The sequence below is a fragment of the Physeter macrocephalus genome, unplaced genomic scaffold, assembly GCF_002837175.3.
Source record: "Physeter macrocephalus isolate SW-GA unplaced genomic scaffold, ASM283717v5 random_120, whole genome shotgun sequence".
Classification (NCBI taxonomy): domain Eukaryota; kingdom Metazoa; phylum Chordata; class Mammalia; order Artiodactyla; family Physeteridae; genus Physeter; species Physeter macrocephalus.
Genome location: NW_021145405.1, coordinates 14,881 through 36,493, shown reverse-complemented (window position 1 = coordinate 36,493; position 21,613 = coordinate 14,881). Strand labels below are relative to the sequence as shown.

At 57.7% G+C, this 21,613-nt stretch overlaps 1 protein-coding gene across 5 annotated transcripts in view; it reads left to right on the top strand.

The window, feature by feature from the left end:
- The window catches only part of LOC114484880 (nuclear receptor corepressor 2-like), a 90,369-nt gene that overhangs the window by 54,049 nt on the left and 14,707 nt on the right, over window positions 1-21,613 (top strand). For all 5 annotated transcript variants that reach the window (XM_028484078.2, XM_028484075.2, XM_028484076.2 and 2 more), the window contains one exon: window positions 18,261-18,478. In XM_028484078.2, the coding sequence (XP_028339879.1) occupies window positions 18,374-18,478 (105 nt within the window). In that variant the 5' untranslated portion in view covers window positions 18,261-18,373. The remainder of the gene's footprint in view (window positions 1-18,260; window positions 18,479-21,613) is intronic.

The following is a 21,613-nucleotide window of genomic DNA, read 5'->3' as shown; positions in this document are numbered from 1 at the left end:
TAACTGAATCACTTTGCTGTACACCTGAAACTAACACATTGTTAATCAACTCTACTCCAATATAAAATAAAAAGTTTAAAAAAACAGGTAGTGGCGTTTCCTGTGCAGTTGTTTCTGTGCGTAGGGCGCTGCTCAGCTCTTTTTTTTTTTTTTTTTTTTGCGGTACGCGGGCCTCCCTCTGCTGTGGCCTCTCCCGTTGCGGGGCACAGGCTCCGGACGCGCAGGCTCAGCGGCCATGGCTCACGGGCCCAGCCGCTCCGCGGCACGCGGGATCCTCCCGGACCGGGGCGCGAACCCGGTTCCCCTGCATCGGCAGGCGGACGCGCAACCACTGCGCCACCAGGGAAGCCCTGCTCAGCTCTTTGAGATGATTTTATTTCACCCTCAGAGTCCCTTTGGACATCCCTGTCTCAGAGGACAGTGGCACAGCTGTAGAGAAGGCAGGATTGGAACCCAGGTTCTGTTGGGTACCCTCCTCAGAGCAGGTGCTGTTTTCCCGGGATCTGGCTCAGACCTGGGAAAGGGCCCACTTCCCAGTCTGAGAGAGCCTCCGAGGCCTGGAGGTGCCCGAACTCTTCTGGAAGGCTGGGAGTCGGTTTCTCAGCGCAGCTCTGAAGCTGGAAGGCAGGAGGGGCTGCCTCCTACGCAGCCCCCCCAGTCGTGGATTTACATGACAATGAGCCCTTTGTGCCTGGGTCCTACCTCCTTCCCAGGCTAATAACATAATTCCAGGGCTGTGATGTCATAATGGCCCTTTCTGTGCTGAGGTGGGAGGCTGGGTGGGCAGCTGTGTGAGCATTACCAGGGGTGGCGATTATCAGGGGGCAGAGGCTCTCGCCTTCCAGGACCCCCTTTCATCCTTCAGGAGGTGGGATTTGCTCCCATTTGACACAGGAGCAAACTGAGACTCTGGGGTTTGTGACCTTCCCCGCCCCCCAACAGTGCGGAACCACTTCTTGGCCTCTGCAGTGCGAGTGAGTCATCAGTGGTGGGCCGGCTCCTGGAGGCGTGGGTGTGAGAGCCTTTTGCTTCCTCTAAACGGGAGGGAGGCCCTTGTGCCCTGCTCAGGGAAAATGGGTTCAAACCCTGGCCATGGGGCTTAACTCTCCGCGCCTCAGTTCTTCTCATCTTCTTAACGCGGATCGTGCTGGGCCTTGGCCGTCGTGCCGAACAGGGAGTGAGCTCTCAGTCGGTGGGCAGTCAGAAAAAAGCTGAGGCCAGTGTAGTGGGGTGAATGGAGGCCCCCAAAACACATGTGTACCTGTTAATACCCAGCCCATCTAAATGTGACCTGCTTTGGAAAAAGGGTCTTTGCAGATAGATGTGTCTTGAGATGAGGTGATCCTGGGTTACCTGGGTGAGCCCTAAATTCAGTGACCAGTGTCCTTATGAGAGACAGAAAGAGGAAGAAGACACACAGGGGGACGGCCATGTGAAGATGGGCGGAAACTGGAGGGCTGTGGCTACAAGCCGAGGAATGCCTGGAGCCCCCAGGAGCTGGAAGAGGCCAGGAAGAATCCTTCCCTAGAGGCTTTGCAGGGTGTGGCTCTACAGACACCTTGATCTCGGACTTCTGGCCTCCAGAGCAGTTAGAGAATAAATTTCAGTGGTTTTAAGCCACCCGGATTGTGATCATTTGTTAGGGAAACTAATACCGCCGGTGATGCCCAGTCTTTGGAGGTTGGGAGAGCTCTCCTTGGGAGGGGTTTGCGTGATGCCTTTCCCCACCCAAGCCTGAGGGCCCAGGACAAAGTGAGGTGGTTGGGTGCCCAGCGGTGCCGGGAGCCCCATCTGAGGAGCCTGGAGCCCGCCTCCCTCACTCAGAAGCCAAATCCACAAATTCCGGAACCCGCCCATTGCCTGCTGCTACCCCTCCCGCCCCTAAGGATGTGGCCCAGGACCAGGAGGCTCCCTGGTTCCACGCTGGACCCCTCCCCAAGCCCAGAATGCCCATTCCCCACATGCCTGGCAGCTCACCTAGGCCCCAGATTACAGCCCTTCCCCAGCAAGCTGCCTCATTTGCCAGGTGCTCTTGAGAAATGGATACACCAAGGCTCAGCGAGGGCAGGCTACCTGGAGAAGCCCACACAGCCCCTCGGTGGTGGTGACGGCCTGCAGAGTCCCAGTCATGGCTAATGGATGGGCTGGCACTGCAGCTCCCAGGAGGGAGGGATCAGAGTCCTGGGCCACCTTGAAAACGGAGCAGGCAGTGTAGATGTGGATCAGTTTCTGGGACACGTCGGCCCAGTGTAGATGACACTCTGAAATCTGGCTTTACATAGATCCTGTCTTGGCCTCAGTTTCTCTGTTTACAAAGTGGTCTTTGAGCTTCAGCTCAGAGCCTGGAATTTTGCTCTTAGAGTGTCTGTAGATTTAACAAGCATTTATTGAGCGCCTGCTGTGTGCAGCATACTGGGACTCAGCGATGGACAAAACAGATGTGGTTCCTGCTTTCATGGACCTTGTGTTTGGGCTTGTGGGGGGATGGGAAACAAGGCAGCAGGACTTTGGCAAAGAGGATTCCAGGTCCTGATAAGGGCCGGGGGCTGGTGTGGAGGCAAGGATGCTGTCTGCCTTCCCTTCTGAGGCCTGGGGTCGGTGGTTTGCGGCAAGCTTTGGGCGCTGGCTGGTTAGACATGGAGATGGCCGCAGCCCATCTGCAGTGATCCGTGGTCGCCTCCAGCTGGCAAAACTTGACCTGGACCCATGAGCAGTGATGTTGGGTATGACACCTGGAGCCTGGTAGGGTAGATGGGTCTCCCCCAGCCTGAGCAGGGTGGCAGGGGCACAGAAGTGATGGGGTCCCATCACACATTGGATAAGAGGTGGACGCTCGCTGGAGAGGGCTTACCTGGGTTTGCATCCAGGCTGTGCCACTTGCTTGCTGTGTGACCTCAGACAAGTTACTTAGCCTCTCTGTGCCTCAGTCTTGCCTCTCAGGGATGATCAGATGAACTGATGCCAGCGAGCAGCGTGTTAGGGGTTGGCTGTGATCATGAGCGCGAGGTGCTCACCTTGGATCTAATGTAGTGACTGCTTGGAACCTGGGAGCTAGAAGTCGTGTTTGTTCATCTTTCCCTGGCCGCGTTCCTATCTGTGGGACATTGGACAGGCTTCTTCGCTCCCAGACCCTCAGTCTCTCTGTCTTTGAAATGGGAGCCGGCGCAAGTCTGTGGCCGCATGGAGGCCGGGAGGAAAGGGATGGTGGAAGTTAGCATTTATGGGGTTGCGGGGGGTGGGGTCAGGGTCTCCACCTTCTGGTTCAAGCCTCGGCCACCTTCCAGGCCAGGAGCAGCTGCCCGTTTTACAGCCCAGGGAACTGAGGCCCCAGTAGGAATGGGACCCATGGCACGCCGGTAGGTTGGTGCAGCCCGCTTGGCCTCCTGGCTGCAGACAGTGCCTGCCTTCTGGCCTGGCTGGAGCTGCTGGGACCTGCTCAAGCCGGCCTCTGTTTATCAGCATGTTCAGTTCAGGGTAGCAGATGTTCAGAGAGAGAGAGAGCGAGAGCGCGAGCACGGGAGAGAGAGGGAGACAAGTGCACTCGGGGTGTTACTCCAGAAACTGAGGCTGGAGGCTAAATTTACTGCACAGGGCAGTGTGGGTGGGGTGTGCCTGCGGCTGAGGAGTGACCCAGATCTGAGTCAGCCAGGAGGGGCACCTTTATCTGCAAAGCCGCTGTCTGCTGTATCCCCATTAGAGCCACTGACGGCTCAGGACTGGGCTGGGAGACGCCACTTCTTCTGGGTGAGAGACAGGGCAGGCGTGTCCCAGGCTCCTTCCTCCTACGTTGAGTCTGGCCCGGGCTCCAACTCAGTTCTCCTTGCCTCCTTCTGGCTGGCTTTAGACCTCTCCCTACCTGTACGGGTGAGGAGACCAGAGGGTGGAGGAGATCTGATTCTGGGGAGATTTCATGGGGCTTAGAAGTTGGGCTTTAGGGCGTTGCTATCGTAGGTCTCTTGGTTGCAATTGTCAGACTCCCTGCTTCTCCTGTATTTAACACAAAAGGCTCAGGTAAGCTTCAGGCACGGTTGGATCTAGGGGCTCGGGTGATGAGGTGCTTTTCCTTGACCAGCCCCTGGTAGCACAGCCTCATCCCAGCTCAGCGGCCCCAGTGGAAGGTAAGCCTGTTGTTCCCGGTATTCCAGCAAGTCTTGGGAATGAACTTTTATCAGCTCAGCTTGAGAGTTAAGCCCCTCCCAAATCAATCACTGCAGCTGGTGCTGCTGTGACCGGTGCTGATTGGCCAGACCTGGGAGGCGGGGTCAGCCTTCCCCAAGGCCAGGAGTGAGGACTGCAGGAGGGTTGGTGGCCCAAGGACGCTGGGGTTTGGTTTGCCATGGACAGCTCCATGTGTTGGAGATGAGCCAGCGCCCCCTTTCACAGCCAGTGTGTGTCCTGTTGGGGTGAGGGTGGTGTCACTGATGGGTAAGTGGCCCAGCCCTTCCCACTCCCTGTTTTCATTAGGGGCCTCCCGGGCCCCGCCTCCAGCCTTTGCCCAGGTCGGACACTCAAAGCCCTCCCTGAAGCTCCCCGGGCTCTGCTGGACCCTCTCTTGTGGCTCCCAGCTGACCACATGTCAGGAGCCACAGGTCACATCCTGGCAGTGCGAGGGCTGGATTTGGATGTCAGACTGATTGATTGCATTGGGTTTATAGTCAGTGTTTTTGCTTCTTTTTTAAAGATTTTTTTTTTTTGATGTGGACCATTTTTAAAGTCTTTATTGAATTTGTTACAATATTGCTTCTGTTTTATGTTTTTGTTTCTTGGCTGCGCGGCATGCGGGATCTTAGTTCCCCAACCAGGGATCGACCCCACACCCCCTGCATTGGAAGGCGAAGTCTTAACCACTGGACCGCCAGGGAAGTCCCCGGGTCAGTGTTTTTTAAATAAAAATTGCAGATTGAGGGATGTCTCAAAATCAGACTTTCTTCTCCTGAAAGAACTGGAAGCTGTGATCCCCTGGGCTACCCCTTTCCTGTGCCCTTTCACACACACACACACACACACACACACACACACACACGCAACCCCACCTGCCCCTCCTTGTCACGGTCCCAGCCTGGCCTGAGGGTATTGCAGGCCAGGTTGGTGGATGTGCACAGCCCTCCTTTCTCTTTCCGCCTCCCTACTTCTGGCCTGGGACCCTCCGCCCTGGAGCCTTTTTGATTCTCCTCCCTCCCTGAACGGATAATCAAATCCCAGGAGCCAGTTAGCTGTCTGGAACCCCTGGCTGCAGGGCTGGAGGACCTTTTGGATTCCTGATCACTCCTCCGTCATCAGACACTCATCAACGAATGCCCTCGGGCTAATTCAGTGGCCTGGTTGCGTCCACATTTGGACAGAGCTGATCAAAGTGGATCCTTTCTCCCTTGACCTGGGCGTCTGGGTGGCAGTAGGGGCCTCCCAGCCAGGCCTGTGGGGAGGTGGGCCTGCAGGGGTCCAGACTGGTGGTTTGCTGGGGGTCCGGGACGGAGGGATGCATGGGAGGGTGGTAGGTGAGTGGGTGGGCTCCCAGCCTAGAGCAGCTATTCTTAGCAGCAGAAACATTTGTCCTTGTTCACATGTGGCGGAGGACGTCCCCCAGAGATCTGCCCTGAAATATTAGGGATGACCCCATAAATTCTTCGGAAAGCCGTCCTTGAGGGCTTGTGTGTGTGGAGGAGGCGTTTCCGGCAGCTGCACAGCTGTGGACACGTTTGCCAGATGTTGGTGCAGGGGAGTTGGTGGGAACCCAGGGGCTGCCGCCCTCACTCTCAGGGTCTCTGCACTGGCTGTGAGCCATGGGGCGGAGACCGCAATCCAGCGGGCATTGTGAGAGCTGCTTTGGGCCTGGCCTCGGGTTTCAGGGTCCAGGGGCCCATCTCAAGGGGCAGAGAGTTTCTGGTCAGCCCTTCCCTGGGTCCAGGCCATCTGGTTGGAGGCGGCTGGTGAGTGGAGACTTCTGAGCGACCAGAGCTGTGAGGGAGGCGCCGGTCTGCAGGCCCAGTTGTGTCCTGTGCCCATTGGGTGCTGAGGTGAGATGGGCTGAGACCGGCCTTTGACTGTGGTCCCACTCAGCCCTTGGCTGTGAGGGGCTGCTGAGTGCTAGGCAGCACCCTTGGCCACACTGTCTTTTGTCATGGGGGCTGCTCTGACAGTGGGAACCACCATAGAGCAGCTGTGTGCTCTTAGCTAGCAATCAGGGAGTCCTCCCTGGAGGAGGTGTGTGTGTGTGTGTGTGTGTGTGTGTTCAAAATTTAAAGAAAAAAATTTTAAACTGTGGCACAACACACATAACAGAAAGCTGACCATCTCGACCATTTTAAAATGTACAGTTCAGTGGTGTTTAGTACGTTCACACGGTTGTGCAACCATCCTCACCATCCTCTCCAGAACTTTTTTTATCTTGCAAAACAGAAGCTCTGTGCCCATTAAACACGAACTCCCCCTATGCCTCCCCCAGGCCCTGGCACCCACCCTTTTGTCTTCTGTGACTGACTCCTCTGGGCACCTCATTTGGGCAGAATCTACAGGGTTTGCCCTTTTGTGTCTGGCTTATTTCACTTAGCAGAATGTCAAGCGCTAGGTTCCGTGGCCTCTTTTCTCTTCGGTTGTTGGTTCAGTCCCACCCAGGCAGCCAAGTGGACGGACCCAGGACCCCAGCCCCTCATCCTTTAGAATCCCAGGGTCCTCCTGGGGACCCCCTTCATAGGCGCACCCCCGATCCCAGCCTCAGGGCAGGGCGTTAATCGGTGTGCCCAGGTCACACAGCCGCCGCCCAGACACCAGCCTCTTCTCTGTGTCCCCCACCCCGCTTCCCTCTGCAGAGAAAATTGCCGTTTGGAAGGCCAGATGGAGGAGCTGGGTCTAATGGAAACCACGTCCCTCCCGGGGTGCCCAGAACTTAATGAGGAAGAGCCAGGAAAAATCCTGCCTAATGTTTGTGAAATACCCCAGAGGGAGGTCGCGTCGCAAGGCAAGGGTTCTCGTGCGGAACCCGGTGACCTGGTGTGCCAGGAGGTTTGTCAGGGCTGTGGTTTCTCTCTCAACCTCTCTCTCTCTTCCTTTTAAAATTAAAAGGGGAAAAAACAAAAAGAGTCGCAGAGGAAGTGATTTTGAGCAGATCTTGCCCTGGCAGGGAAGCAGGGCCGGGCAGCTGAGCTGGCCGCAGCCCAGCGGACACAAACGTACCAATTAAATTGGAAACAGAAACGGGCCTCCTTGACAGCTCCAACCAGCGCCGCATCCCTGCTTGCTTTGGGAGGGGGCGTGGGGTGTGCGGGACCTGGGCTGGCGGTTTTGGGGGTCAGAATGACGCCTGGCTGCTTTCTGGCTGTGTGACCTTGGGCAGTGAGTTCACCTCTCTGAGCCTCGGTTTCCTGATCTGCTGAATGGGGACAATCATGTTTGGAGAGGGAAATCAGGTTCTTCCGGTGAGTGGGTGCCTGTGGATGAGGTAGAACCTGCCGGTAGCAAGGGGTGGGTGTGAGGGACCTGGGAGGGCTTCTCGAAGCAGAATCAGTGGCAGGGGGTGGGCGGAGGTTCTCCCAGTGGCTGGGGATCCTTTTTCAGGGAGGTAAGAGGTGGGGCAGGTGCTGGGGGCATGTTTTTCCCTGGAAGGTTTTGTTTTTCTTTTTCCTTCTTTTTTTTTTTTTTATGGCCTAGCTGTGCAGCTTGCAGGATCTTCGTTCCCTGACCAGGGATCAAACCCGTACCCACTGCAGTGGAAGCGCAGAGTCCTAACTACTGGACCACCAGGGAAGTCCCTTCCCTGGAAGGTTTGATGCAGGATGTGGCATTTGGGGGTCTCTCCCCCATGGCCTCCCAGCCAGACTGCAGCGGCATTTCTCTCCCGGGACCTGGCTGTCCTGGTGCAGCTGGAGCCTGTCCCCGCGTGGCCCCTGGGCTCAGCGCAGGCCACTGTGCCCACCTCCTCAGACGCCTGGACCACGTGGGCCAAGCGATCCAGCTGAGGAGGACAGAGTCTGGCCATGCAGCACCAGCCTGCTGACCCTCTTTGGGCCTCAGTTTCCCATCTGTAACAAGAGGGTAATGAGTGAGATGTCGTGTAGACAAGGTCTCAGGGCTGGGAAGAGCAGCCCCCCCTTCTCCTTGTTTCCAGACTGCGAGGCCCTGCTCACCCCGGGAAGCACCCTCTGCTTTTTCTGTTTTCAGGTGTGGGTGTCCCTGGTCTCACCTCCTAATTAGGGACTCCCTCTACCGTTTGGTCGGCTCACCTCCCGCAGCCTCAGTTGGCTCATCTGCAAAGTGGGGATAGTCAAGGTAACTACCTCTGCCAGGAACATCATCACTATCGTGGCTGTTACCTTGCCTGCCTCCCTCCCTCGTCCCAGTTTTTGGAGCAGCGCAGGGTAGTAACAGCCACAGCTCTTGTTTTGGGGACTCATTTATGGGTGTTGAACTTCCCATAGATCTTCTCCCAATGAATCCTCTTTCCACTGGCCCTTGGAAGAGAGTTTTACAGATGGGACAATAAAGCCCAGAGAAGTCGGGACTGTGCCCAAGGTCACACAGCTGCATCGTGGCAGACTTGGGATTTGAACCCATTTGGTCACTTTCTACACGAGGGAGCCCTTTGGCCACTTTCCACACGTAGCAACGCACGGGCAGGAGGTGGCTCGGTGGAGAGGGTGCATCTCTAGGATTAGGGTGGCCTGCTGGAGGGTACCACCTTTCCTTAGTGACTGAGGGGCTGTGACAGCCCACAGCCTCCGGGGCTCCTACTATGCACGTGATACCAGGTGGGGCTCAAACTGTGGGTCAGGAGCTCAGTCTGGGGGCGGGGAGACGGCGGGTAAACTGACAGTGGTGAGGCATGGCTTTGGGCCCACGGGAGCGGCAGGAAGAGAGAGGCTCGTGGGAGCCCAGGCTGGCAAGTTGGAGTTGGGGTAGGGTTCTCGGGAAGTGATGGTGGAGGTGAGAGCTCCAGCCAGCCAGCCAGGCCGGACGGAAAAGGGGAACTGAGCCCTTGACCTTTGAGTACCCTTGGCCAGGCTGGGGATAGAAACGAACATAGCTGACCAGGAGAGGGTGTGTCCATCCCATGTGGGTAGCTCCTGCCCGCCTCCAGCCGGTCACGCCCCTAAGGGATTTTGTTGTGGGAAGATACACATACGATTTCGCATTTGAACCATATTAAAGTGTACGGTTCGTGGGCATTTAGTAGAGTGAGTGGTGTGTCGCCATCATCACTATCTCGTGCTAAAACACGTTCATCACCCCAAGGGAAACCTAATAACCATTAAATTGTCACTCCCCATCCTCCCCTCCCCCAGCCGCTGGCAGCCACCAGCCTGCATCTGACCCAAAGGATTTGCCTCTTCTGGACTTTGCACATAAATGGCATCCTTCAACATGTGGCTTGGCATAATGTTTTCATGGTTTATATGCCCCTTTTTATGGCTAAATAATATTCCAGTGAATGGATGGACCACATTCTGTTTATCTACTCATCAGTTGATGGATATTTGGGTTGTTTCTATTGATACTTTTTGGCTGTTGTGAATAGTACTGCTGTGAACATTCATGTTCGTTCTGTCTCATCACCTGTTTTCATTTCTTGGGCTGTATGCCTGGGAGTGGAATCGGTGGGTCATATGGTGTCTCTGTGTTTAACTTAGTGAGGCGCTGCCAGACTGGTTTCCGCAGAGATTGCACCATTTTACGTCCCCACTGGCAATATGTGAGAGTCCCTGGTTTTCAGAGAAGCCAGAAATTGGGGTTTTTCTGTGAAATCCTCTTTATAACGCCTCGTGCTGAGCTGGTCGCTGGGGCCTGGCTGAGCTGGATGGGGAGGGGGAAGCAGGTCCCTGGAAAACTGCCCGGCGGGAGCAGATCTGGGGTCTGTGCCACGGTCTGGGCCCACGGGAAGTTGTTTTTCTGGCTGTTGCTTGGCGCATGCGTGTGGCGTGATGGATCGTGTTACCCGGGGCTGTAAATCCCGCTGGCCACAGGGGAGATGTTTCTGAGGCTGGAGTGGGCTGGCTTTTCTTTTCTCCTTTTCCCCAGGAGGGAGGGCTGCTGGCTATGGCTTGAGGCGGAGAAGCGGTGCCCAGGGGAGGGTGGGCCTTGAGTCCCTCCCCTTGCGCTTCTGGAGTTCGGGACCAGAGGCAGTTTTCCCCAGCGTTTCTGTGCCCAGCAGCCTGGGGCTTGGGGAGCACGTGTATGGGCTTGGGCCATGGGGAGGTTCCTGGGGAGGATGATGCTTATCTGCGTCCCCCATGGTGGCGTGCAGGGAGCCTGACGTGTGGGGATATTAGTGGAATGAAGACACGCTTGGCTCTGGGGGTTGGTTAAAAAAGTAAGACCAGAAAACCCCTGGGAAGTGGAACAGTTAAACTGATAGGCTTTGGTTGATTAGCCATCCATCCATCCATCCGTCCATCCTCCCTCTCCCTTCCCTTTATCTCTCCTTTATCCATCCATCTCTCATTCGTCTTGGCATCAATCCTTCATCCGTCCATCCATTCTCCCTTGGTCCGTCCATCCATCCACCCGTCCATTTCTCCTTCCTCCTCCATCCATCCATTCTCCCTTCGCCTGTCCATCCATCCACCCGTCCATTTCTCCTTCCTCCTCCATCCATCCATTCTCCCTTGGTCCGTCCATCCATCCACCCGTCCATTTCTCCTTCCTCCTCCATCCATCCATTCTCCCTTCGTCCGTCCATCCATCCACCTGTCCATTTCTCCTTCCTCCTCCATCCATCCATCTCCCGGTGAACACCTGGCTGGGAGCTTTCCCTGTTGGGACAGACCTGTCACTGGATGTCAGCTCTGATTGGCAAGCCTTTTTGTCTGACTGGTTCACTGCTGTAGCTCCAGTGTTTGGAACAGTGCCTGCACATTGTAGATACCCAAATAATTTCCTGATTGGCCAGAATGTGCGGAGACCCCATTGGCATGGGTTTGTTTAGCTTGGTCCCAGCTTGCGGGGGGCAGGTGGCACCTCTGTGGGCAGCACCCTGAGTTGGCTCTGAGTATGGTGACCCTCACAGCTACTCCAGGCCACCGCCCCTTGGGCAGGGCCAGGGACAGGCTGTGATTGGGGTCCTGGCTCCTCCTTAGGGAGCCCAGTGACCCTTTTGCCAGGTAAGGGGCAAGGAAGCTGCTCTTCCTTCTTTAATAGAGTTAGGATTACAGGTGGGCCAGCCCTTTTACGCACAGAGGCCTGCACCCGTGGCTCCTTGACAGGGGGCACAGCTGAAGTTTCCTTGAGCCCAGAGATGCCAGGGGCAGGTTTGATATAGGAGACCCTTCAAATCACCCCTGCCCAGAGGCGTGGCATCCTCCCCATCTCACTTGGAGTGAAAGCCCCATGTGACCTCCACTCTCACCATTCGGGTCTCCCTGCTGTTCCTCTCCCACCTCAGGGCCTTTGCACTTGCTGTTCCCTCCGCCTGGAACACCCTTCCAAGACATCTGCTCGTTCCTTCTCTCCTCTCCTCCACATCTTTGCATAAGACGCCTTCCGATGAGGCCGTCCCGGACCACCCGCTTTAAAACTGCACCTCACCCCCCATCCCCTGCCTACCCACCTCACGCTTCTGTTTTTCTCCATAGCACAGACACTGTCCACCACCCTGTAATTACTCCCGTCTCACCCAGTGGGATGCCGGCTCCGCGAGGGCGGGGAGTTTGGGTCTGTTATTCGCTGCTGCGTCCCGGCACCCGTCCCACAGGAGGCGCCTGCAAAGCGTGGTTGGTAGTGGGGAGCAGCCAGGGCGGGGCAGGAACTTTGCCTTTGCCCCTGTGCACGTGGGCCATACAGGCGTCTGCGCGCCAGGCCGGGTGAGGCTCACCCATGCCACTTCCCGTCTTCACCTCATGACTTAGTTCGGAGCTGGGGTCCTGGGCATCTGTTCTGTGCCCTGAGCCCCTGCTGAAGGTGGCCATCAAATGCTTGGCCGGTCCCTGATTTTTACAGCATGCCAGAAGCTAGAACACAAGGTGGGACCATTCATTCTAGCTGGTGTTTCCATAGCAGCTTAACCTCACAGCCCAGAGCTGCTTCTGTCCTCAAGTCCTGTCCCATCCTCCCTCCCCTTCCCCAGTGCTGGCTTCCAGGCCTCCATTCTCCTCGGGCCTGGCTGCCTGGCACATTTTTGTTTAGTAGATATTTACTGGATGCCTACTTTGTGCCAGGCTCTGGGATGTAGCAGGGAACAAAGCAAATATTTATTGAGCGCCTATTGTATTGGGTTAAATGACGTCCTCCCCAAATTCACGTCCACCCGGAACCTATGAGTGTGATTTGATTGAGAGAGAGGGCCTCTGCAGATGTAATTAGTTAAGATGAGGTCATGCTGGAGAGGGTGGGCCTTAAATATAATTGGAGTCCTTATAAGAAGAGCAGGCGCAGGCACACAGGAAAAAAGGCCATGCGAAGATGGGCAGAGATTGGAGCAATGGGGCCACAAGTCAAGGAAACCTGGAGCCGCCAGGAGCTGGAAGGGACAAGGAAGGATCTCCCCTGGAGCCTCTGGAGGGAGCGTGGCCCTGCCCACACCTTGATTTTGGACTTCTGGTCTCCAGATCAGTGAGAGGATCCATTTCCGTTGTTTTTAGCCATCCACTTTGTGGCAGTTTGTTATGGCAGCTCCAGGAAAATAATACACCTGCTGTGTGCCGGGCACCATGCCCCTCACGGGGGATTCGGCACTCAATTAAAACAGACATTTATGGAGCAGCTACTGTATGTCAGACACTGAGGAGGCCGGCAGGGTCCCTGCCCACAGGCTCCCGGCACATGTGTATGTGTCCCTGGCCCGAGACAGGCTGGCTGGGGTCGGGTGTCATAGGCCGTGTCCCCTCTGTGGGGCCGGGGGCCTCTCTCCTGCCTGGCAGCTGATTTTAAATGCTGAAGCTTCCCCACCTGCCACAAGCCCCAGCGTCGGTCCCGTTAGTTCCAAGAAAATGTCAGGCGCGTGCAGTGCACACAGCTCCCCTTTCATCTTCCCGGGCTCAGATCTGAAGGCTCCCAGGCACATTTCAGCTTCCGTTCCGGCCCCTTAACAGACACCCCCTCCACCTGCCCGTGCTCTCAGAGACATCCCGGCCCCAGTGGCTCTAACCCCACCCTCCCCGATGTGAGCCTGGCTGCTCGGACACGGCAGATCTGTGGAATGTGTCTTGGTGTGGCCTCCCGGCCGTCTCGCCTGGGGCCCGAGAGGGGATGTCCGGGCAGGTCAGAAACTTCCCGCCGGAAAGAGGCCTCCGCCCAGCAGGGTCAGGGGTTGCAGGTGCGGCGGCTTCCAGCCTCACCTCGTGTTACTGGCGCTCACCTCCGCCTGACAGTTTCGTTCGCTGAGCACCTGCTGTGTGCCCGGCGCTGTGCTAGGCCCTGCAAGGCAGACGCAGAATCACAGGCAGTGAGCTTTCTCCGTGGATGGAACACGGGCTTGGCAGGCTTGTGGGGTGCTGCCGGATCAGACCCACAGCCTGTGGGGCTCTCCCAGGGGGGCTGCGTGGCCCTGGCCGTGTGCACGGGTGCTCCCAGCCTGGGCTGGGCCTGCAGTTTGCAGCCCTCCTCCAGCCGGCTCTGTGGGCCCGTGGTTTTTGGTTTGGATATGCGAGGCCCGGTGGGGCTTGCGGCGTCCCCGTCCTATGGGGCTCAGGAGCGTCCCACGCCACCTGGCAGAGCAAGTCCTTAACCTCGCCAGAGCTCTCTCTCTTCCCCGTGGAGCCCCGACTTGGCTGAGTTTGCCTTATTGAGCACCTGCTGTTTACCAGGCACCCTTCACAAGTGTGCTGTCCTCCTGGGTCCGTGGAGCAGGGACACGCATGTTCCCTGTCTACAGTGGAGGAAACTGAGGACAGAGTCCCGAGGCACCTTGCCTGAGGGGGGAATGACAGGCCCCTGTCCCTGAGGGGCCGCTCGACCTCCCTCACCCCCAGAGCAAGATGTGTCTTTGGCTGGCAGGCTCCTTCTCGGCTTGCACGCTGTCTGCTGCTTCTCTGTTCCTGCTATCCCGATCCCACCGGTGTCACCTCGTGCAGGGGCGCTGGCGAGAGCCCCCCAGGCCTCTGGGTTCCACACTTGCTCTCCACGGCGCCTGCTTGTCAAACACCCCGATCCTTTCGTCTCGCCCTCAACCACCTTCCGTGGCTCCCCATTGCCCTTTGAACACAATCCATCCTTTCCACGGTCCGTGGGCCTTGAATGACTTGATGAATTTCTCAAGCACGAAATGCCTGGTCTCATCTCTGGGTTCTTGCTCAGGTGGTAGCCTCTGCCTGGAGCCCCCTCCACTCCCCCCTCCCCCGGCTGTGTCTTGTTCACGCCCCAGAAAGTTCTCCCTGCCTCCCCCTCGCCCTCCCCGGGGCTTCCAGAGCCCCCAGCCTGCTCTCGGAAGTCACTATTTGCTGCTTGTCTGCACTCCGCCGGGGCACCGAGACCCTCTGTGGCCTGGACCCTGCCTCGTTCACTAGCCTGGAGCTCAGCTCACAGTGGGGACCCCAAAGAGTCTGGAGATCAACGGATGTCCACCACCCTCTCCTGACCCCAAAGCTCCCAGACCCTGCAGTGATATTGGGGCCACTGTATCACATTCCTGCTCTAACCTGGATCCATTTCTCAGAACGCTCTTCAGCCGGGACCAGATCCAGGAGACCCCCCACGTTGCCCCACGGGTTGCTCTCATCCTCTCCTGCCCTTGTCTTTGATGAAGTAATGTCGTATTTTTTCTTGGCATGCACCTCCAAATGTTGCCAATGAAGTCGGAGCTTAATCCCCACCCCTGGCCCGCTGTTCGCAGTCTTATGCAAACACCACTTTTATCTAGTTTCGAAACATTTCCATCATTGCATGGTAACCCCCATACCCATCAGTTGCTCCACACCCCTCCATCCCAGCCCCCGCCCTTGGCAACCACCAGTCTGCTTTCTGTCTCTGTGGATTTATCACTCTGGGCATTTCCTATAAGTGGACTCATACGGTACCTGTCCTTCGCGTCTTCGTGTCTCAGCATCACGTTTGCAAGGTTCATCCACGTTGTGACATGTGTCAGTGCTTGGTTCTGTTTTATAGCTGAATCATATTCCGTTGTACAGATAGACCACGTTCTGTTTCTTTCTCCACTCATTGGTTGATGGGCACTTGGCTCGTTTCCCCCTTTGGCTGTAGTGAGTACTGCCGCTGTGAATACCTTGATTTACTTCAGTCTCTGTTTTCCATTCTTTTGGGTATACGCCTAGGAGTGGAATTGCCGGGTCCTACGGTAATTCTCTGTTTAACATTTTTAGGAACTGTCAAACTATTTTCCTAAAAATAAATTTTTTTTTCAAGTTGGCAAAAGATGTGGCTACGGTTGGGGGAGATAGAAATGGAGCTTATTAAGATGAGCTCGTGGTGAATGCAGGAGGTGCAAGATCCCCAGAGGCCCCTGGCTTTGAGGACAGCCCGCACGTGAGGATGCTGGGCCGTGGAGCGGGCGGAGTGACCCTTTGCCAGGTGGGTTGGTGGGGACAGGAACCCCAAGCTCGGCGGTGGACACCCTGTGAACGTTGAGGTCGTGGGAAGCCAGACCTTGGCACGAGGAGGGTGGGGAAGTTGCCGAGGATTCTCCAGGGTTGGTTTGAAAAGGTGCCACTTCCCTGGCTTCTGGAGCCCACATGCAGTGCATGCCGTGAGCATCCTTCCGGGGCTGCCGTCCCCAGTGGGCACTTCATCAGGCAAAGGAGGTTAGAAATCTACTGGTAAATTAGACTTCTCACCGCCTCACGCAACGCCAAGTCACATAGCAACTTGGAAGTTGCGCGTGCCGCTCTTGGAAAGGCAAGCAGATTGAGCTTCTCTCTGCCCAGGTGCTGCCCTCTTCCTCTTGCAGAGAGCGGGCAACCGTTTAAAACCCAGAGAGAGGCCGGAATAGAACTGGCTTTGCTGCATCAGACCACCAGGGTCTGCTGGGCTTTGTGATGAGCTGGGACACAGGGAATTCTGGGACAGGGTCCAGCACTGGTGGCCACAGCTGACCCCTCTCCCAAGGCCAGTCTCTTGTCTCTGGGCTGCAGGAGGGCTGCCGCGTTGCCCTTGGTGGGGACTGGCGGGGGCGGCTCTGCCTCCCTTCCATGTCCACAGCATCGCTGTGACCGGGCTGCAACTACTGCCGTGACAGTACTGGTGACTGTAATAATAGTAGCTCCCATTTGCTGAGCAAGACTGTTCCCACGTTCATAAGAGTTACACAGCGCCTCCTGTCTCGGCGTCTGGGAGAAGTCCACGTGGGCTTTTTTCCTGAGGTGGTCATACGTGTGGCACTTAGGGCTCTGGAATTCTTTGGCTTTGCGGTGTTGGAAGGATTGACAGCACCCGATGGAAAGGTTGCCTCCTTTGTGACTCCCTCCTTCTCTGGGTGAGTCAGAACTTTTGACGGCAAGTGACAGAAAGCTGGGTTGGGCTGGCAAAGGCAAAACACACAGAAGGAGTGCCTTGGCTTCCCTAAATGAAGAAGCAGCTTTGATCTGCCTTCAGGCATGGCTGTATCAGGACCCAGCTGTGCTCTCTCTACCCTTCAGATCTGCCTTCCTGGGGGTAGGGTCTCGGGTAGGTCCCTGCCAAGTGGTGGCCCCTGAGAGCTCCAGGCTTTCATCCTCCTGGCTTACAGCCCCAGTGGATAGTGCCTGTTTCTGGTTCCTTCTCAGAGTCTCAGGACTGACTCTCATTGGCTCAGATTGGGTCAGATGCCCATCCCTGAACCAATCGCTGGCCCAGGGGAAGCAGGAGTCTGATTGGCCAGGCCCAGATCACATGATCACTCCTGGAGTCTGGGGAGGGAAGATGGTTCCTAAAAAGAGAGTCTAGTCTACCGTAGCAGCAGGAGGTGGGGGTGGGGGAGCGGGACACAGTCACGGCCCCCGGATGGGAGCGAAGGGTGTCGTGTTCTTCCTTTGACCACCATGATCTCAGTCTTCCCGCCCAATATCCCTCCACATCAGACCTCCAAAGGGCAGAGGTTTAGGGCGTCCACGCCCTTGAAAGACAGTTGTCAGTGGAGGGCAGGGTGCTGAGGGACGTTGTGATGAAATTACAGGGAGCTGGGGGTACCCATGAGATGCAGCCCCAGCCCGAGAGGGTACATCACATGGGGGCATCCATGTGCCGGGCCCCTGCGCCATCTTGGATTCTCCTTAGCTCCTGGGTGGCGGGTGTGAGTGGGGGGTTTGCCCATGGCAGGGGCCTGATGGACACCCCTTTTCTGAGTGGCTGCGTGTGGAGGAGGCCCGAGACCTGCCAGGCTTTCAACCCGGGCCTGGGCGGCGGAGCCAGTTTTAACCTTGGGCAGGCTGCACGAAGCAGTGGCCGGCGGAGAAGGGAGAGAAGGGTCCTGGGGAGGTTGGGGGCCCCTGGAGATTTCTGGGCAAAGGCCCCTTCTGACCAGGGGCTCTCTTGCTCTCTTGACTTGAGTCCTTTCTTCTTCCTGGGCCTCGGTTTCCCCATCTGTAAAGCCAGTGGATTCCTTCCATCGGGGACACATGAGTGCTTTCTTCCCCGTGGACAGCATCCTTTGCCTGCCCCTCCGGGAGCCACAGGGGGCCCGCCGGCTCTCATCCGTGTCCTCGGCTGTTTCCCCGGCGTGGCCCTCGGCGGAGCCAGTCGCTCCGCTCTCGGCTCACGTCCAGGCCGACCTCACGTCTATCCTGCCCCCCCGTCAGAGTGTCACTCACCCTCTCCAGAGGGTCACTGGGAGGCCCAGGCAGGCCCGACTTTGCCCGGGGTTACACTGTGACCTGTGACCTGTGTTCTGCCCGAGCCGACCCTGCTCACCACCGTCACCCTGGACGGTTGTACGGACGTTTCCCCTCCTGGGACAGGCCCAGCAGTTGCCTGCCTGCCTGAGCTGCCAGGCTTTCGGGGAACCTTGCCCTGGTGACTCAAACTGGCAGAGGACTTGGGGTGGGGTTGCGTGGGCTGCGGGTGCTTGGGAGCCATGGGGGGGGGCCGTGGGGGCAATGCCCGCAGAGTTAGAGCTCCCGTGCCTGCCGAGCGAGGGCCTTGGCAGCGGCGGAGGACACGGCTGTCACCGATGTGGCTTGTGCCGCAGCTGCTGGCCTGTGGCTTGGAGAGGCTCAGACACCACGTGGCGTCTCCCATTGCTGTCACTGGGCACGGAGCTTGCCGGTGGCATGGAGGAGGGTCCGGAGGACCCCTGTCTGCTCTCTCCTCCTCACAGGGGCCACAGGAAGGAATTGGGGCCCCGCCAGGGTCCGCAAGGGGCAGCCACCCTGTGACTGATCTTGTTTGCTTTTCTGGTCTCCTCACAGGTGCCTGGGACAGGGTGGCCCTCGAGCAGATGACGAAGACTGGCTTTTAATCCTTGGAGACCATTGAGAGGGAACTTACAGGGGCCCACGAGCCCCCCTGGACGCCCGCCGCCATGTCGGGGTCCACGCAGCCCGTGGCACAGACGTGGAGGGCCACCGAGCCCCGTTACCCGCCCCACGGCGTTTCCTACCCCGTGCAGATCGCCCGGCCACACACGGTAAGGGGCACGAATGTGCGCCTGGGGTCACCTTTGGGGCCTTCTCGTGTCCCCGGGTTCCTGTTTCTCCTTGGAGTTGAGGCTGGAGTGGCTCCAACGGTGTCCCACCAGGGCTTGCTGTCCCCCGCGGGGAGGTGGGGTGCTTTGGCAGAGACCACTGGCATCTGTGGCCTTGCCAGGCCCTGGGACAGCTGGTAAAATCTCTTGGCTCCCATTTTAAAGCTAGGAAGATGGAGCCCAGGGCCAGGCTGAGCTGGGATCTCTGCCTCTGAGTCGGCTGTGGGGTTTGCATGCAGACGTGGAGCTCCTGCTGTATACACTCTCAGCCCAGCCTCAGCCGGGCTCCCCTGCTTTAGGATTGGGGTGGCTTCCTAGGGGCCATGGCTCGCAGACCCTCCCCTCCCCAATCCTCAGGGCCTGGAGCCTATTCACTGCAGTTATGCTTAGCGCTCTGAGACAGTGAGGTCGGGTGCGTGTCATTCTCTGAATCCCCGACACGGGGGCCCCAGGGGTTAGTTCTGCTCACAGGGGGGTCTCCCCATCGTCGTGTGAGTTGGGGGGTGGCCTGCTGGGGCGGGAGCGGGCGTGCCCTTGGTCAGCTCTGCCGCATGGCCCGTGGGATCTTAGTTCCCTGACCAGGGATCGAACCCGTGCCCCCTGCAGTGGAAGCGTGGAGTCTTAAACATTGGACCGCCAGGGAAGTCCCGTTGGTCAGCTCTTTCGAGCTGCACCCCACTCTGACCACCTCCTAGTGGGGGCCCCCTTTCCTGACTTCCTCTCTAGTTGCGTGTGGCCCTGAGGATGAGGCTTGGTTCTGTTCTGTATCCTCAGGGGCTTGCCAGAGGGCTCTCAGGGGCCTGGGCCTCCCCCGTTTGACCTCCTGGCTGCTTGGTGAGGGACTGCGAGGGTTTGCAGTTGCAGCTGGGGTCAAAGCTTGCTGTGCTGGCCCCTATGTGAACACGCCTGTGTCTGTCCTGCTTGGTGGGTGTGGTCCCTCCTGAGATGCAGAGAGGAAATGGCGTGGGAGGCCTTTTCTGTCTTCCATGAGCGGGATGTTTTTGCCTATGAGCCCACTGGACCCGCCTGGGGGTGTCCCAGAAACAGTGGCCTCTTGAGGATTTGGGCCCCCAAGATGCTTTTGAGAGCCAGCTCTGATAAACGGGCACATTCTGGATGGGGTCGTCGAATTCTCACAACGCAATGAAAGAGCACCTTGCATCATCATCCCATTTTGCAGATGAGGAGACTGAGGCTGGGAGGTTAAATAATAGGCCTCGGGTTAAATCACCGTGAGAAGGCAGTCGGCTTCCGCTTCAGGACTCTGAGCCTCTGTGGGATGGATGACTATTTATCGGTCACCTACTGTGTGCCCAGGGCTGAGGCGTGCGCTCCTGGGGGTCATCTGCTATTACGTGTGGTCATCACCTTTATCATAATCACAATAACAAAACTCAGCCTTGTCGTCGGACTGCTTACTACAGGGTGAGCATTTTGTTTATGCCCTTTATGTATACAGTTGCCCTTGCTTCTCTTATCACTGAAGTGAGGGCACCCTTATGCTCTGCACTTTGTAGATGGGGAACATTTTGCAGGTGAGGAAACAGGACAAGTCGCTTAATGATTCTGAGCCTCGGTTGTTCATCCATAAAATGGAGTAATGAGAGCATCTGTCTCCTAGATTCTCCTGGGGATTAAACGTGATGATCTGTGGAAGGTCCTTGTGACAGTGCCTGGCAGACACTCAGCCAGCTGTGTCCACTTGCAGTATTGTCAGCGTGACTACAGCTGCTTGGAGGGGCTGCCTCCCCTGGGGGCTCCTGGCGGTCGCCTCTGGTTTCTCTTCTTTCTCGTCCCCACCTGCCAGGTTCCTACCCGTCTCGCGCTCCCTCCCCACGGGCCCAGACTCCGTTAGTCCTTGAGTCCCTGTGGCCCCCGCCATCCTGCAGTCCCCCCATCCTTTGCCCCAACTGGGCCCTCTCTCAGTCATTTGGAGTCACCAGCTGATCTCAGACACCGCCCGCACTTCTCCCGCTGGGCCGTCACTGACGCAGGATGCGGCCGGGTAGGACCCAGTGGTTGCTTCCTCCGGGCAGGAGGCTGGGGCCGGGGGTGAGCAGGGGCCCTGGGTAGCTACGAGGCGGGGCATCCTTATCCTGTGTGGTGGCAGCAGTGGGGCCCCACTTCCTGATCGCCCTGCCTCGTGCTGGGGCGACCCAGCTGGGGGCCCTTGCCTGTTACTGGGAAGGCAGGAACAAGAATTCTAGGCATCCTGGGGGGTCTTGCTCTCCTGGGCATGTGTCCGGGGCTGGAGTCACTTTTCTTCGGCTGGTGGGATGTGAGTGTTGGAAGTGTAATCTGGAGGTCTCCCTGCAGCCCTGTGCCCCCCAACCCCTTACCGCCAGCCCACTGTACAGGCAGGGTTTGTGAGATGCCCCCATTTTGGGGGGCAGAGGGTTTTTGGAAGACAGAGGGCGGAGGAAAAGGGAAAAAGGCGTGGAAGGCAGATGCCCCATCCAAGGGCCAGGTGGGAACCCAGCGGTCCCAGCTCCTTGTACAGTAGCTGAGGCAGGTCTGGTGGAATGAGGGGGCGGGGCCTGGACCCCGTGACCTGTGACCTTCCTGGGACTCAGCTCACTCCCATACCTGCTCCCAACAGGCTTGCATCCAGGGTGGCACCTCCTGGCCCTGGAGGCTCCTTCCAGGGTAGCTGGGCATGGGGCTGCTGTGATGGTGAGTCCCCCCGCTGGGGCCCGGGAGACCTCCAGATGTGGCTTTGAGTCCGTGTTCCTCGCACCTCACTGAGCGACGTTCGGCTGCTCACTTAACCGCGTGGGGGCAGCCCCAGTTTTCCCATCTGCAGTATGGGTGTTGTGGGCCTGAGCATCACTGGCGGATGTTTGCGAGGTGCCCGGGGCGGTGTCTGTACCTGGCGGCCGCCTCTTTCCTCCTGGCGGGGTGGCAGGAGACTGAAGAGGCCCTGCACTCGGAGAGGGGCGATGAGAGCCGCCTTCTCTGCTGGCCTGCGCCCCAGCCTGCGTCAGGTCCAGGCTGCCTGGCGTGTTACGCCGGCGCAGATGGAGGGCTTAATTCCAGGTGTGCTTCCCCTGAGCCAGCCTCAGGCACACTCCGAGCCTC